The 18,727-nt window shown below is 34.6% G+C and overlaps 1 protein-coding gene across 10 annotated transcripts in view; it reads left to right on the top strand.

Moving 5' to 3' along the window:
- Positions 1-18,727, top strand: part of LOC150092673 (liprin-alpha-1-like) — a 778,236-nt gene that overhangs the window by 427,317 nt on the left and 332,192 nt on the right. For all 10 annotated transcript variants that reach the window (XM_090414522.1, XM_090414524.1, XM_090414523.1 and 7 more), the window contains exons 6-7: positions 3,625-3,843; positions 17,392-17,538. In XM_090414522.1, the coding sequence (XP_090270648.1) occupies positions 3,625-3,843; positions 17,392-17,538 (366 nt within the window). The remainder of the gene's footprint in view (positions 1-3,624; positions 3,844-17,391; positions 17,539-18,727) is intronic.

Genomic DNA, 18,727 nt, shown 5'->3' with positions numbered 1-18,727 from the left:
ATTAAGCAAAAGAATGAATCTTTCCCACACACACAGCATTGATCATTGATATGCTATGAGCTTTACTGCCTTTCATGTGTGTCTTAAAAAATAAAAAATCTACAAGATATATCTAGATTATCATGGAACTGCAAACCATATACAAGAATCTCAGACTTGAGAACTGTGATCATTTTGTGGGGAGGGTAATATTAATAATTTCAAAAGTTGCTTATATATTTCACATGCATTTATTTTGTATAAAATGCATGCTACTTTTTACAATAAATGAAAATTAAAAAATATACTATTATTTTTAAATGAAATAATAAATTAATTATTGAATTTGTGGTTTGCATCTGTTTTGCCAGGTTTTAAAGTGTGGCTTGTAGTTTGTTAGGGCAGTACCCAGCAGCTCTTTAAGATGTTGATTTCTGAGTTGTGCATGGTACTTTGATTTGATAAATTTTATAGAAGAGTACAGAGATTCACAGGAATAGTTTGTACCAAAAATTGAAATAGGTCAATCAAACAGCTTCTTTTTTTAAGTCGAGATGCTTTTGATTTTGTTTGGAAATAAGACACATTTGTTTTCCTTTGTCATCAATGAATGTAAAATATTTTTTCCTGTGAGATTTTGTTCCTTTGAGAAGATGGCTAGCACTATGGGCACATAGTACCAGCCATCTTCTCAAAAGGCATGCATGACTTTAATGTGTATTAATTTTGTGGTACTTGATAGTGATTAGAAATATATACACATTAGCACAAGAATAATGTTTAATTTGTCAAATATTTTGGTCTGAATATTACAGACCATCTTCAGTGGCTACATAGGAATTGTTTTTAAAAACAAAGTGGAATATGAACAATTGAACATTCATACATAGAATGCGTCGTGTGATGTCATATCGCTAAGTATTAGAAGAGTAAACATATAGACAACATCTTTGCTATATGGCCTCACAACAGAGACTCCTTACCTTCCTTTTTAAGCAGTATCAATTCCTTACATCCTCGTATAAAGTTTACCATGGAAATTGAAAAAGACAACAAGTTATCCTTTTTAGACGTCCTTCTCATCCGTTCACCTTCTGGTATTCTAACAACAACAGTTTACAGAAAACCACCTTTCACAGGTCATTATATTCTCAAAGAATCTGCTCATCACCCTTGTCAAAAAACAGGAGTCACAAAATGTTTATTCCGATGAACAAAAACTAACTGTTCAACTTCTCATGTATTATGGAAGGAACTTTCAACTATCAAACATCACATGAAACTAAATGGCTTCTCCGAAAAGAGTACACAACATCTTTTCGATTCTTACAAACCAACACAGAACAACCAAGATTCAATACATCGAGTTCCAATTCCTTACATTTCCTGAATTTTAGAACCAATTTCGAGAATTCTAAAGAAATATGATCTAACAGCCACTTATACACCTATAAACAAATTATCCACCCAGTTTCCTTCATCTAAAGATAAACGCTGCGCCTTGTCTCTACCTGGTGTGTATCAAGTTCCTTGTAATTGTAATCTTTCTTACTTAGGACAAACTGGATGTTCCATAGAAAAAAGAATTCAAGAACATCAGTCATCAATTCAACACAACAAACCTGAGAAATCTGGATTAGCTCAGCATATTAGAAACAAACCACAACATCCTTTGGTCCAAGACTTTCCTCCTACTTGAATCGTAATGACTGTATATCTATATCAAAAATTTGGGAAAGTTTAATCAGGATAACACATTAATTTTTTTTTTTATCAGTATAATGTTATTTAAAATCATTATATGAATTTCTGAATTAATATCATTTAATTATGTTTTTTTAAAAAAATGTTTACTCTTCTAATACTTAGCGATATGACATCACGCGCCACATTCTATGTATGAATGATCAATTGTTCGTATTCCACTTTGTTTTTTAAAACTATTCCTGTGTAGCCACTGAAGATGCTCTGTAATATTCAGACTGAAATATTTGGCAAATTAAACATTATTCTTGTGCTAACATGTATATATTTCTAATCATTATGCCACAAGTATCGTTAAAAAATCAAAATGATAGTGATTAGGTAGCCATACAAATGAGATCTAAACTCAGGATGACTTTTCTACTAATGTGGTGTGTATTTGGATAAAACTACATAAATCCATTTGATGTCAGTGATGTGAATATTTTACTCCAGCACTCCCTTATTTCTATCTATCTCAACATGATAGTTATTAAAGTGGACCCGTTTATGAACTATTTAGTTCAAGAGGAAAAAACCCTCAAATCTTTTATTATTGTTATTATTATTATGTAACACCTCAAGCAGTCCTAGGACTCATCACAGGAGGACACTCCAGTCCACAAAACCATCTACACTGCTCAAATCCTCCATCTGCAGTAAACCATCATCAAGTATGTTTTTGTCTGTGAAGTGTGTGTACTCAGCCAGTTTTCTTATACATGGGATGAAAAACTCTGCACACCTTCAATTTGAAAAGTCCATATAAAGACTCTCCTCTTATAAAGTTTTTATACATTTGCTTTTAAAGCATGGTGATAGATAGTAGAGTTGCTATTCTTATGTAGTATCATTTATTGGGAATAATACTTAAAGCTACAAGAATGCTGTCTAGGCATATTTCAATATTATCATGAACTTTCTTAATAAAAAAGAAAACATATGTTATTTACTTATTAAAAAACATGTGCTTTGCGCTATTCTAAGCATGCTCAGTAGTTTAACTACTAAGGGTAATTTACTTAAAAACTTAAAAGAATAGTTGGATAAACTTTTTGATCATCAGCATCTCTGTGATGAAATTAACACAGTCAATCAAATTGGAAGAAGTGACAAGAGAATCCAAAATAGTAACTAATGACAAAAAAAAAGTCATTAGTTAGTATTTTGGATTCTCTTGTCACCTCTACAATTTTATTTACTGCGTTAATTTCATCACAGAGAATCTGATTATCAAAAATGAGGTTAAGAATTATCTTTAAGGTCTAAGAGTTTTCACCACAAGAAAAAAACTTTCAAAACTTTAATGTGTGTGTTAAGTTGAAGGTTTTAAAAGCACTGCATGTAACTTATTCACCAAAGCTTAACAAAAATAAATAAACAATTTAAAAAAATGAGTTATGGATTTTGTTCATTTGTGGTTTATATATGAATGTATTCAATTACTACTCATCAAAATGATAATGCTTTAAAAACTAAATATTAACTGATAGATTTATTAAAAAAGGTTATGAACATCAGTCATAACAGGAATGCAAGAATCAGGAATCGATTACTGCTGATCATTTTATGTGCTGCATATGAAGCACATGTCGAAGTGATGTTATAAAAATTCCCAGAGAAAATCTTGTGACTATAACTTTTCTGTAAGTTTAATCTCTTCAGCTTCAGTAATAATAAAGTTAGTACACATTGAATTTGTATGATTATTCTGTAGACACCTTGTATTTGGTTATTACCATTATATAAATTATTCATATATTCATGGAATTGAAAACAAACATATATATATATTTTTTTTTATTCTTTTTATTTTATTTTTTTTTATTCAGCTATAAATAACTGTTGAAAGATTGTTTCAAAGATTGTGGAAAATAAATCATGCTTAATTTCATCCTCTAGGTATCTAATGGATCAGCTGAGGCGGCAGCAGAAGCAGCTAGAGTAGTAGAACTTCAAGATACAGTAGAAAAACAGTCATCAGAACTCACATCAGCAAGGGGTAAATTGGCTGAATTAGGTACCAAAATTAGAGAATTGGAAGATAGTCTTTCTTCTGCACAGAAAGAAATATCTCGTATGCAAGAAGAGAATGCAAGGCTAGCTCGAGACTTAAAAGAGGTAACTATTTTATGGCTTTTTAAAACATTTATTAAAATATTGTGAATGAATTAATCATTCATGAAGAGGTCAAATCACAATTAGAATTCTAATAAGGCAATTCTTTGTAATATGGAAATGCATTTTAAGTGTGGTTTCAGATTTACAGCATTTAAAATAAAGAAATAACATTCAGTCTTCCTTAACTATCTCTCTCTCTCATATATATATGTGTGTGTGTGTGTGTGTGCTTGCATTTCTCACACACCGAGAAACAAAAATGGAAGCTGAGAAGGAGTAATCATGGTGAAAGTAATATGAAGATTTACAAAGCTTTGTGACTAAATAATTCAATCATATAAACAATCAACAGTAATGATGAAAAAAATTTTTTTAAAAATATTTGCCCAAAGATCAGTCGAATTTTTAGTGATTTTGCTAACTAATGTTAGCAGAATCACTAAATTTAGTCAGCTGCTAAAGCATTTAATGGAAAAATTGAACAGTTCTCCTATGTCTATAACAATCATTCAGACAAATTTGGAAGATGTTGATTAATCTTAATGGTATAGATGAGAACACAGACTGATAAGAAAATAACTATTTTTTAACTTATTGCTGATATTTCATTGGTATTCTATCCAGCATCTTCAGAGCACAAAAACAGTTTGTTGCAGTATGTGAAATGACAATAGGACTAGTTTGAACAATTGTAATCTACAACACAAAGACTAAAGTCCTAATTAGGTAGCATTTATGTTGGGGGGGGGGTCATTGCTAGAAAGCAGGTATTAATTAGGTCTTAAAATGACTGTCTCCCAAATCTTTGGCAAATTTATACAGCTATACTTGTTGAGGTTTGAGGTATGTTTCAGGGCTTCTGTTGATTCCAAGAACAATCTCATTGACTTATAACAACTTCTGTGCAGTACTTTTATTTTTTCCCAATTGATCCTGTTTGCAGTGGTATCTAAGGCATGGTCTGCTAGACCCAACTTCCCATAGCAATAGTGCCGAATGTATTTTTTATGTTCACCAAGGCAGATGTCCACAGTTCTTCCTGTCTGTCCATATTAGGCTCGATCACATGAACAGGGCACTTCATAGACTCCTGGATGTGATAAAGAAGAGATTCTGTCCTTGGGTGAATGGATGAGAGTTGCCAATTTGACATATAACAAAACTGTCACCATCCCAAACATTAAAGGCACATCTGAAAAGATATCTAGAGTGATTAATAGACATCAACTATGTACTGTATTTAAACCATGTTGGCAACTCTCATCCGTTCACTCAAGGATAGAATCTCTTCTTTATCACATCCAGGAATCTATGAAGTGCCCTGTTCATGTGATCGAGCCTGTGGACATCTGCCTCACTGAACATAAAAAAATACATCTGGCGCTATCATTATGGCAAGTTGGGTCTAGCAGACCATGCCTTGGATACCATTGCACACAGGATCGATTGGGAAAAAAAAAAAAGTACTACACAGAAGTTATAAAGTCAGAGCGATTGTTCTTGGAATCAACAGATGCCCTGAAACATACTCCAAACTTGAACAAGTATGGCTGAATAAATTTGCCAAAGATTTGGGAGCCCATCATCTTAAGACCTAAATTAATAGCTGCTTTTTCTCTTTTTTTTTTCCAACATAGATGGTGCCTAATTAGGACTTTAGTCTTTGTGTTGTATGTTACAATTGTTCAAATTAGTTCCATTGTTGTTGTTTCGCATGCTGAAACAAACTTTTTTTGTACTCTTAAGATGCTGGATAGAATACCAGTGAAATATGAGCAATAAGTTAATAAATAGTTATTTTCGTATCAGTCTGTGTTCTCATCTATACTGTTAAAATTAATCGACATATACGATGAACACATAAGCCTTTCTGTATGTTCAAAGTTGAAAGAGTTCTTATGAAGAATTGACCAAAAGTGAAACTGATGCATACTGCCTATAATGGTTTGTTATTTTAAGAAATACTTGCAAGTATTTCTTAAAATAACAAAAAAAAAACATTCCAAGAACCATACAAACCCAGGAGAAGATGATATGAATATAGAACTTTTCAAAGACAACTTCAGATACAGACTATTAGAATTCAGGAATAAGATCCTAAATGGCCAGTTCCCACTAGACAATCAAAATGCTATGATTGTCCCCTTGTCAAAAAAAGGCATTATTAATGAATGTCAATCTTTTAAGCACCAGATATAAAATATATTCAAGTCTCTTAAACACTAAATTAACCAAATATTATGAAAATATTTTTAGAGAGGAACAAAATGGTTTCTGTGAAGGCAGATACTGCACTGACACCTTTTCCACTCTAAAGCTCCTGATAGAAAAACGAAGAGAATTCAATTTTTAGACCCAATTCATCGATTAAGGGTGCTTAAGAGTCAAAGCTGTATAACTGAGAGCAGACCTCCACATAGCCTTTAAATGAATGCAAAGAACTGACCAGAGCTTCTGACCTAATGTCCAATCCTCACCTTCTCGTGGTGCACCCTGTTGGGTATCTACTTGGATACTGAATGAACGAGGATGGGCTGGCAATTTGGGATTTAGCCGACCAAATTGTATTCTTATTGGTTAAACCAAAATAAAAAAAAATGATGATACAACATGACAAAATTTCATGCCGGCTGGGGCGTCGCCCGGTTAAACAAGGCCCCCATTGTTTTCGCCAGGGCGAACAGCAAAAAATCAGCTACTGGAACAAATCTGAAAACACACCCCAACTCAACATCACCAGAGTTAAAGATTGGTAGTACTATCAACATAAGAAGCCTGAATGGCAAAGAAATGGAGCTAGCTGAGGAATTAGATAAGTACCAGATCGACATAATAGGCATCACTGAAACAAAAAAGACAAAAACTGGTGAGAGCTTTCTGAGCAATAAATACAAAATGTTATATTCAGGCAATGACAGTCAAGGAAAAGAAGGAGTAACCATAGTATTCAACACAAAATACGAGGTTAATCTTCTTGAATGGCAGTCAGTCTCAAGTAGAGTAATGTGGGCAAATATGAGAATGGGGAACTGGACAATGAGACTTATTTGTGCTTATGGTCCCACAGAAGGTTCTACTAAGGTAGAAGTGGAGGAATTTTTTGAGGCTTTAGAAAAAGCAACTGACACAATGAAAAAGGAAAAGTTGGTCCTTGTTGGTGATCTAAATAGCAGAGCAGGAAATGATTGTGAGACATACAAAAATATTTTGGGAAAATTTAGAGAAAAGAGCAAAGCTAATAATAATGACAAATACCTGTTGGATTTCTGCTCAGGACATGGACTGGTTATTACTAACACCATGTTCCAACATAAAAATGTGCACAAATTCACATTGAGAGAAGAGGCAAGGAATAACAAAAGTCTCATTGACTAAATTATTGTTGATAGTGATGTTTTCTCCCTGCTGCAGGACAGCAGAGTGTACAAAGGATTTGAAATTGGAAGTGATCACTATTTAGTCTTGAGCAGGATAAAATTGAATTTCATATTGAAAAGAATAACATGTAAGAAAGTTTTAAAGCGAATAAAAGTTGAGCAGCTCTGAGATGTGAACTGTACACTAAAATATTATTATTATTATTATTATTATTACGGGTATCTCCATGGAGTCAGTAGACTCATCGCGGGAGACCCAAACTAGCAAAACAATATCTGTCATATCTCTTCTTGAATTCATTTACAGATGAAGAGCTCACAACAAAGTCAGGCAATGAATTCCACTCATTCACCACCCTCCAGGCAAAAAACCTTGTTCTGACACCTTTGTTAACCACACTCTTCTTTAATTTCCAGAGATGACCTCTTGTTCTTCCATCACTATCACACAGCTGAAACATTTCCCCTGCATCAATCCTATAAAAACCTTTTAGTAATTTGAATGTTTCTATCATATCCCCTCTTCTTCGCCTATCAACCAATCTCTGCAATCCACAAGCTCTCAATCTATCAATGTAGGGAGCATTTTTTATATCACTCACCAACTTGGTCACTCTTCTCTGAACCCTCTCCACAGCCTCCTCATCTCCAAGGAATCCAGGTGACCAGACCTGAGCACAGTAATCCAAATGTGGAAGTATCAATGCTTTATAAAGGGGAATAATAACCTCTTTATCTCTGGATGTCAGTGTGTTCCTCAACAACCAAGTAATCCTATGTGCAATCTTGGACACCTTAGCAATGTGTCCTCTGAACTTCATCTCCTTATCTACCAATACCCCTAAGTCCCTAGCCTCATCAATCTCTTGGAGTACCTTTCCATCTATGTAGTACACAGCTGGTAATCTTTTAATCCCAAAATGCAAGACTTTACACTTTTCCACATTGAACTGACATCCATTTTCTTTTGCCCATTTTACCAGCTTATTTAAATCCTCCTGCAAACTTTCAACATCAGCTTGATTTTTTATTGCACTACACAACTTTGCATCATCAGCAAACAACTGAATATCTCCCTTTAAGCCGTTTCCTATATCATTTATATACAAATTAAACAACATTGGCCCAAGCACAGAGCCCTGAGGCACACCACTGGTCACCTGCCTCATTCTGGACTCGGCTCCTCCATACACCACCTTATGGTATCTCTCTCTGAGCCATTCTCCTATCCATATCACCAATTTAATATCCATTCCCATCTGCTCCAATTTGCGTAACAGTGTTCTATGGGGTATCCTGTCAAAAGCCTTAGCAAAATCCAGAAGTACCACTGTGTAGCCAGTTCCTTTGTCCAACTCTGATGTTATTCTATTATGGATAGTTAATAGATTGCTAAGGCAGGATCTACCTTTAACAAAACCATGTTGGCCTCTATAGAGTATCATATCCTGATCCACCCATTCTTGAATTTTGTCTTTAACCAACTTTTCCAATACTTTTACCACTACTCCTGAGATGGTGATTGGTCTGTAATTCAATACTGCAGTTTTAGAGCCACCCTTATGCAAAGGAACCACTTTGCCTAACTTCCACTCCCTAGGGACCATACCAGAGTTCAAACTTAAATTAAATATCCAGGTAAGAGGGGTTGGCAATTCATTTGCATATTCACGCAACACCCGAGCTGATATTCCATCTAAGCCTACCGCAGTGTTTGCATTTAAGTTTCGCAATATATTTAATACCTCTGATTCTTTAGCTTCAATTCTCACATTAGGTATTGCTATAGGTATAGAGATATCCTCACTTGGGTGATAGACTTTTGAGAAGTGATCACTCAGTAACTCGACTATTACATCTGATTTTGTCACCTCAATACCATCAGCACCCACTAAGGTTATCCTTCCGAAGTCATTCTTCCTCTTACTTGCCACATAGCAGAAGAACTCTTTGGGATTACCCTTGATCTCTTTGGCTAAGGTCTTCTCATAATCTGATTTAGCTTTTCTTACTATGCTGGTAACCTTCCTAGCTTGAGCCTTGTACTGATCCACATCTCCAATCTCCAAAACTTGGAGATTCAGTGGCAGGCCTTGAAGAAAGCCCTGATTGATTCTGCTAGAGAGGCATGTGGTGAAGTTGTCTGCAAGAATAGAAAAATTAGAACTCCATTGTGGACACAGGAAGTTAAAGAGGCAGTGAAGGAAAAGAAGAAAGCATATCAAAAGTTCCTGGCAAATAAGTCAGCTTGTGCTCTTAGAGAATACAGAGACAAATGTTAGAAAGCTAAACACTATGTAAAACTAGCTAAACAAAATTCATGGGAAGACTTTTGCAAGAATATAGAAAATAAATATCAAGAAGGTGGCAAAATATTCTGGAGGTTGTTGAAGAAGCTTAAGAATGGAGGAAAGAGTGCTGTAAAAGGAGTTAGAGACGATAAAGGTGACATGAAAACTGGAGAAAAAGATGTCCTTGAAGTATGGAGTAATTACTTTGAAAAACTTCTAAATGAAACAAGCAGTGATGACAGCACAGCGGTAAAAAACACTGACCAGACATGCAGTCAGGAATGCATATCCATACTTGAAGTAGAAAAAGCCATCAAAGGCTTGAAATGTGGAAAGGCAGCAGGAGTAGATGATATTCGACCAGAAATGCTGAAGTATGGTGGTATAAGAGTCTTACAGTGGCTGCACTGCATAGTTCAGAAAACCTGGACAGAGGGACGAATTCCCGATGATTGGAGTAGAGCTCTCATAATACCCATATATAAAAAGGAAATAAAACTGAATGTGAGAATTACAGAGGTATTTCCCTACTGAGCGTTCCTGGCAAGATCTATGCACGTATACTTGAGAAACGGTTGAGAAGAATTGTGGAAGAACAAGCTGGATTCAGGCCAAATAGAGGCTGTCAGGATCAGATCTTCACTTTACGACAAATAGTCAAGAAACCATGGAAATATAACAAAGATCTGTATTTAAGTTTTGTTGATTTGGAAAAGGCATATGACAAGATGCCAAGAGAGAAGCTATTCAATACGCTACAATTATATGGTGTCAATGGGGCATTATATCAACAATACTTAGTCTTTATTTGAGTTGTAAGTCAGCAGATGGTTTACAGGAAGATGGTTTAATGTTAAATCTGGTGTGAGACAAGGATGTAAATTATCCCCTCTGTTATTCATTATCTATATGGATCTCATTATGAAGGAATGTGGTATTAAACATGATATCAAAATTGGAGATGTTAATTTCAGCTCTTTGCTTTATGCGGATGATGTTATACTTCTAAATAAATCTGCTACAAGTTTGCAAGATTCCCTGACTAAAATGAATAACTGTTGTGATAGATATGATATGAAGGTCAGCAATAACAAGACAAAGATAAAATGAAAATAGGCAGAAGCATTGAAAATATCAGCTGTGTTATAATTTTTTTTATCCTTTATATTATTCTTTGCATGATTTACTTTCTTATATTTACTTTGGCTTCTATCTGCTACCTTTAACTTCATGTGTCCGTAGGTCGTCTATCCTACTTGAATATGTGATCACTAACCTAACCTAGCAGCCTTTTCATTAAATGAAATAGTAAAAGCACACAATATGGAAATATCCACTTCCAAAACTAAAGTCATGGCATTTTAAAGGCTGAGACTTAATTAGAAGCGAAATTTGCATCAACAATGATATTATACAATAGGTTAATATATTTAAATATCTAAGCTGCCACTTATCTTATGAAAGACATGGAACATAAAATAACTAATTATATATGAATAACGGAAACTATCAATCAGATATTCGATCCAAATTTAATAAGCAAGAAAACAAGAATAAGAATCCATAACTCAATAGCAGGACCTATCCTAACATATGGTTCAGAAGCCTGGACCATAACTCAAGCAGAAAAAGACTGGTAAGCTCTGAAATGAGATTCATGCACAAAAGAGCTGGATATAGTAGATTAGACTTCAAAAGAAATAACAGTATCTTAAAGGAACTTGAGGTGATGTGTTTTAGACTACATTGATCTTTATAGAGCGAGATGGAGACAACACACAGAAAGAATGAGTGAAAGAAGTCTCCCAAGAGAGATACAGAGATATCGATCTCAAGGGAGAAAGAATAAAGGATGGCCTTTCAAAAGATATGAAGAGACTGTAACAGGCTACTAGGCCTATTACTGGAAAGGAAGAAGACGAAGACTTTGATGAGGCCTCATATGGATTATTGTGCACAGATTTGGTCACCTGGTTTTCATGGTGATAAGGATATATTGAAGAGCGTCCAGAGAATACTAAGGTCATAACTGGTCTTTGGGGCATGTGTTTGCACAGATTGAAGGGAATGCAGTTTGCAAAGCCTTGTGAATATGAAGAGAGGAGATATGATTGAGAAATTTAAGTTAGTAAAGAGTTTTTTACCAGTTAATGTGGAAGAAATTTTTCATAGAATGGGAGAAGGGGATAGAAAAAGAGACATACTTGGAAGCTGTATACCGAGGATGTGCACAGGGACTTTTGCTTTGCAGATTCCACACCAGTGCATGGAGTGGAATCAACACATTCCACTTTGGTGAATGGAATGCATTGCCTGACATTGATGTATTGAATGAGTTTAAAGCACACTTTGATGGTCTTTGTGTGCGGCTGTGTTTGCCTCCTGCAATGACTCTTTGATTCCATGGAGGTCTGGTGCTAATAATAATAAGAGATTGAATACACTGGTATTACTGATTTCTACTAAGGCATCGGACAGAAGACTCACTGTCAGTGGCTGAATGGGAAAGATCAGGGATGGAAAATAAACTAGTATCATATATAAGAGATTGCTATCTTGTGAATCATTCCTGTTAAATTTGGATATTAATGATATTAGGAAAGGATTGGGGAAAGATATCCATTTGTATGCTGGTAATGTTGAGTAAGCAGGTTAACAGCGAAAAATTCTGATATGTGCATTAGCAAGAGAACTGAATCTATTTACCTATAGATTAGTGCAATGGATAAATGATAATAGATACCAATTCATTTCTACCAAATGTAAAGTACTTTCAGTTGAAACGATTTAGGATGGCACATGATATTGATGATCTTTTGCTCCAAGAAACTAGCAAGACGAGGGATCTCAGAATACATTGTGTATGATTATAGAGGCAAACTATCATGTTAGAGCACTTACTTGACATCAGCTAAGAATAAAATTACACTTGCTTTTTCAACATTTATAACAAAATCATATCATCATTAGGAAAACATACATAATATACTGTATGTACACACACACACACACACACACACACACTGGGGTACATCAGTATACACTATACTAGTTACAGTATGGGATTGCTTAAGGGTCAAACTGGGAGGAATCCACATCACCTTTAAGTAAATATCCACTGAGTATTGAATAAATACCAGATTGTACTCTTTTGACTTAACACTTTGAGCCTTATCGATGTAAAGATACATCAATCACGTATGAACCCAGAATCCCATCGATGTATATTTACATCGCTAAATTAAAAATGCCGAAAATAATAATAATATTATTATTATTTTATTATCATTATTCAGGCCTCCATGGAGTCAAAAGACTCATCGTGGGAGGTCCTTCCTAAGAAATACAAAGTTTATCAAGACTCATCGAGGGGAGGTCCCCCCCCCCCTAAGAAACACAAAGTCTATCATACCACGCATTGACCGTTCTCGCTCTCACCACTCCATCAGGCAATGCATTCCATGGTTCAACCACCCTCCATGCAAAGAAACCATTCCTCACCCTCTTGCTCACAGTTTCTTTTCGTAGCTTCCAGGGATGGCCTCTTGTCATCACTCCTTCCCGCTGTTCAACCAAGCAAAAGAACTCCCCAGTGTCAACCCTGTAACCACCTCTCAACAGTTTAAAAGTCTCAATTATATCACCTGTCCTTCTTCTATGCACCAAACTCTGCAGTCCACATTCCCTCAGTCAATCCTCATAACTATCATTCTACAGTCCTGAAACCATCTTTGTTATCTGCCTTTGTACCCTTTCCAGAGTTAATTTATCCCCTTCAAATCCTGAGGACCAAATCTGAGAACAATAGTCCAAGTGTGGTCTGATGAGGGTCTTATACAACGGAATGATAACTGTTTTATCTCTGCAGGTCAGCGTCCTTCTCGTTATTGCAGCAATCCTCTGTGTTACCTTCACCACCTTTGCAATATGTCCCCTAAATTTCAGGTTTCTATTAGTCATCAACCCCAGATCTCTTGTCTCCCCTACTTCCTCCAGTATAACTCCTCCCTAGAGTATGCAGTGTCCCATCGATGTTTCCCAAACCCCAAGACCTTACATTTTGCTGCATTAAACCGTTATCCCATTCATTTGCCCATCTATCTAGCTTATTCAAATCCTCTTGCAGGACTGCTGCATCTGCACTATTACTAATAATCCTTCCCAGCTTTGCATCATCTGCAAACAACTGAATATCCCCTTGGAATCCACTGATAATGTCATTGATATAAAGGTTAAACAATATAGGTCCCAGTACTGAGCCCTGTGTGAACCCACTTGTAACCCTCTGCTTCCTTGAAACTGCCCCACCATACACAACTCTCTGATACCTATCAGACAGCCAATCCTGAATCCAGTTATACGAGGGTGGAAAGTTCTTGGCCTAACAATGAAAAATTCTTGGCCTAACAATGAAAAACTAATTTATAATTTCAAAATTATTTTTATTTTTCAACATAATCTCCCTTAAAACTCTCCAGCAGCATTATCCTGTCCCTGTAGTGGCTCTCAGTAAGATCTGCAAAATATCCCTCTACACCTGCAATTACCTCTTGATTCAAAGAAAAACTCTGACCAGCAAGAAAGAGTTTTAGTTTTGGGAAGAGATAGAAGTCAGAGGGAGCCAAATCTGGGGAATAGGGTGGATGTTCCAACAATTCATAGTGCAGATCCCTTAATTTTCCCATTGCCAAAACACCTTTGTGGGCAGTGCATTGTCCTGATGAAAGATGATTTTTTTTTCTTCTGCAAACCGTGTCTTTTCTGACAAATTTTTTCGTTTAGTCTGAAAAGATTGGAATAATATTTCCTGGTTATTGTTTTAACCTTTTCAAGATAATTAATAAACAAAATGCCTTTAGCATCCCAAAACACTGATGCCATGACCTTTCCTGCTGTTGGAACCAACTTTGTCTTCTTTGGTGCTGAACAACTGGCTGCTGTTTTGACTACTGTTTGGATTCTAGTGTGTAATGGTGAATCCAAGTCTCATCCATAGTAATAAATCGAATCACCAAATCAGTTTTATTCTTTTTAAAACGCTCCAATCACTGTTCAGAGATTTCATGCAAGTGCATTTTTGATCTGCTGTGAACAAGCACAGCAGCCATCTTGCACAAAGTTCTTTCATTTGCAATTCTCCATAAGAATTACAAATTAAATTCCCGTAGTCTCAGCAATTTCACGCACTTTGACTCGCTGGTCATCCAATACCATATCATGCACGTGATCAATGATTTCTGGTGTTTGGATGTCCTTCACATGGATCATCTTCAAGGCTGGGACGGCCACATTTAAACTCAGCAGCCCATTTCTTAATTGTTGAAAACGAAGGAGAAGGGTGCCCATTAACTTTTATGAACTGCAAATGAATTTCTTTTGCCTTTGAACCTTCTTTTACAAAGAACTTTATAACCGCACGATACTATCCTTTTCAAGGGATACACAACACTTTTGTTTCAGACAGCTGTATAAAACAAACTACTTGATAGAATGACTTGCAATTTCACATGGATGTTTCTGACAGATGTACCAACTTAGAAGGAAAAATCTTGCCAGTAGTGTTGCCATCTATTCGAGGCTTAGAACTTTTCAGACCACTCTTGTATGCTTGAAATTTATTATCAGACTGTACTGTAGTTAAATTTGAACCTTCAGCTTCATTATCCATGAGGATGGTTGACTTTTATCAAAGAAAAGGGAATTTATGTTAGTATATCATAACCCCTGCCCATTGGCTGCATCACGTACATTTGCACATGTTCATGTTTATATTACATCGCACTGTCATAACTCTGGCTGCTCCAATCTGAACAATATAAGGGATTCACAACTCTCTTCTTGTGACCTGAGAGATCGGTTTGAATTTCTCTGTCACCATGGACAGACCAGTACCCAGTGGTGACCAAAGCAAGGGTGTAAAATGGTTCTTGAGTGAATGCGAATTAGAACAAATGCTTGAGGAAATACTCAATAATGAAGGATCTGAATTACGTGATTGGGCAGACAGTGATACAGAACAAGAGGAAGTGATGAAATCCAAATTTGATTCGATCACGATCCGAATCAAATCCTATTTTGATTTGGATCGTGTTCGTGATTGCACGTGAAATCGTGGCATTTCAAAAACTGAATGGCTTAATTCAATAATTTACCACTCAACTTTTGTGGCCAATAGTGGATAATTAGAGTGATGTACACCCTATGTAAAACGATATTTTCATAATAATAATAATAATAACACACAAATTTAACATCATCATAATAATAATACACAAATTTTATTTATAATTTTCATTATTTATGTAACATCTAAGCAATATTTTGACTGAATTTGTTGAATTTTGAACACTAAAGAAGTAGATATAAGTAGAAACTAATAAAAAATTAATTTTTTATTTTGTTCAAAAAGATTGATTTCTTGCATCCCGTTTCTGGAGCCCATACTGCATGTAAAACTAAAATTTTTGTTCCAATTAATTGTCAAAGTTGCTAACTAAAAGACAAAAAATAATTATTTGGATATTCCATAGAAATACTGCATTGCAATTTTTTAAATAGATCTAAAAATGGTCAAGACATAGGGTCCTTTAAGTCCCAGTAGGTCTAGGACTCAAAGTGTTAAACCACAAATAATATGATAGTGCAACACATGATGAGATATCATGCTGGCTGGAGCTTCACCTGGTTAAACAATGCCCCTGCTGTTTTCATCAGGAAACTAGGGTGATTACTGAAAAGTCAGTTACTCGAACAGATTCAAACACAACTTCTGGAATAAGAAGAACAAAACCCAACATCGGAATAACTGAAGATAGCAACCACCAATATAAGAAGTACTGATGGAAAGGAAATATAGCTTGAAGAAGAACTGGAAAAGTACTATGTGAGCATAATTGGCATCACAGACAAATTAGACAAAAATAGGTGAGATCTAGGATGTTATATTTTGTGCATACTTAATTGTATGCACAAAACAACCTAAATAAATAATTAATTTCAAGGTTTTTGCTAAACAAAAGAATTCTGGACATACTTTGAAAATACAGTGAGTGAAAACATATCCAATTGGCTAACAACTGAGATTATGACACATTATTATTATTTTTTTTTATGAAAACCCACTCATAAAATGATGAAAGTTTATAACACATTATTTTAGTAGATGCACGCCAAGTGTTAATCTACTCAGTAGATTAACTGAGAACTCTTCCTTAGAGACCAGACAATCTCCTTTTATGTCACTTCACATATCTGGTATGTTTCATTTGCTGAGCAAAATCATCCATTTCTCTGAAATTGAATTCTTTTCACCAGCACAGAAAGTATCTAGTATAATCTAGCTTTGCCTTTCGCTAGTAAAGCAGAGGCTTGATCTGTTGGGCTTAACCATAGCCGTAATGTTCTGATGTTGGGCTGATTGCCAGAGGTCTGACAAATATTGCTACTCTCCTTTATTCAAAGTGCTCTTCCTTAAAAAATAGATAATTGCAAGTTTACATATTTAAGAAAACAAAATTATCCTGGAAACTGAGCAGTATAAAATTGTCATGCTCACTGTGTAGTATATAACTGCAATTGTACCCAGATGTTTTATTGAATAATCCTATACTGTATATGTGTTAATCTTCATATTATTTAACTCATCTGGTTTCTTCTTTTCAAAAATGTTTTAAAAATACATTATTTCTAATGAGGGGAAAATAGCAAGAGAACCATTCTTATATCACTCTTATACACTGTACCACTGCACCACTGCATATATACTTTGGTTATATGGAAAGAGGGAAGAAAGAAGTTCAAGAAATTTACATTTCTTAATATGAACATAGAATATGAACTGTTATCATTTATCTGAATTGTCATTATTAATTTTTATTCAGAATAATGCTCAGAAAGAGGACCAAGAAGAGAGAATATCCACATTGGAAAAACGATATTTAAATGCTCAGAGAGAATCCACTTCCTTGCATGACTTAAATGAAAAACTAGAACAAGAGTTATCCAATAAAGAAGCACAGCTGAAACTGGTACGTGTTAAAACTTTCAAAGTGGATATCAGCTTAATATATTTTTAAAGTTCATTCATATTATTAAAATATAATGTACTTGATATCAGCATAATATTTGTATCTCTAATGAAAACATAAGTTGTTTTACTATGTTATTCATTTATTACATTTATTTATTTTTATTCATGACATTTTATCCATTATTTCACCTTTAATTAAATAATCAGTTTCATTATTGATCCTCTGGTCAGATTAGTAACCTGTGATCACACTGGTTAGTCACTTCATTATCTTTTTATTTGTAGATAATCTCATTTACTCACTTTGAAAATATTTTTGTTTTATTTTATTTATACATTGATACATTTGCAATTAAAAAAAAAAGTCACAATCAAAATGTATTCTATTGAAATAATTATGGGTAAGAAACATTTATTTATTTATTAGAATATAAACCCTGTTGATTTTTTTTTATGTGTGCACATATATATATATATATATATATATATATATATATATATATATATATATATATATATATATATATATATATATATATATGAATGAATGAATTCAGTCCACAAAGGATTGGAAATCTGTAGAATATTATTACAATAAAATAGCTAATTGGTTAAATATATGCGAACCATGCTAGACAGTACTTTTTCAAGCTGCCACTGATGCCCAATATGTAGAATGCTAATCTCACACCATGCAATGAAAATTATCCACCATCAAAAGATTATTGCAATCACCTATGCCACATTGGGGATTCAAATTCACTATCTGCTGTTTGAAGAATAGGGATGCCTTTCACACTTCCAATTAGGGAGTGAACATAATCAGATTTACTTGCATTTTAAAGAGTTCCAAGCAGTATTAGAAAACTGTGAGTTTCATAGAAGTTGCATTAACAGGTGTGATTTAACACCATGTAAGCAAAATATAGAGGAGCAATAATGGACAAGACATTATTCACTCTATGTTCCAACATAAAGATTTGCACGAGTTCATGGGAGAGAAAACACAACAAGTAAGAAAAGCTTCATTGACTATATTATTGTTAAAGCAATATCTTCATGCTGATTAATTCAGGATATAAGAGCATACATAGGAGTTGAAATTGGAAGTGATTATCACTTATTTTTAAGTGTGATGAAAATGAATATCACACTGAAAAGAACAATATCTACAAAGAAAACAATAA

The sequence above is a fragment of the Typopeltis vanoorti genome, chromosome 25 (assembly GCF_054136105.1).
Source record: "Typopeltis vanoorti isolate ZY-2024b chromosome 25, IOZ_Tvanoo_1.0, whole genome shotgun sequence".
Taxonomy (NCBI): Eukaryota; Metazoa; Arthropoda; class Arachnida; order Uropygi; family Thelyphonidae; genus Typopeltis; species Typopeltis vanoorti.
This window is presented reverse-complemented; position numbering and strand designations above follow the sequence as displayed.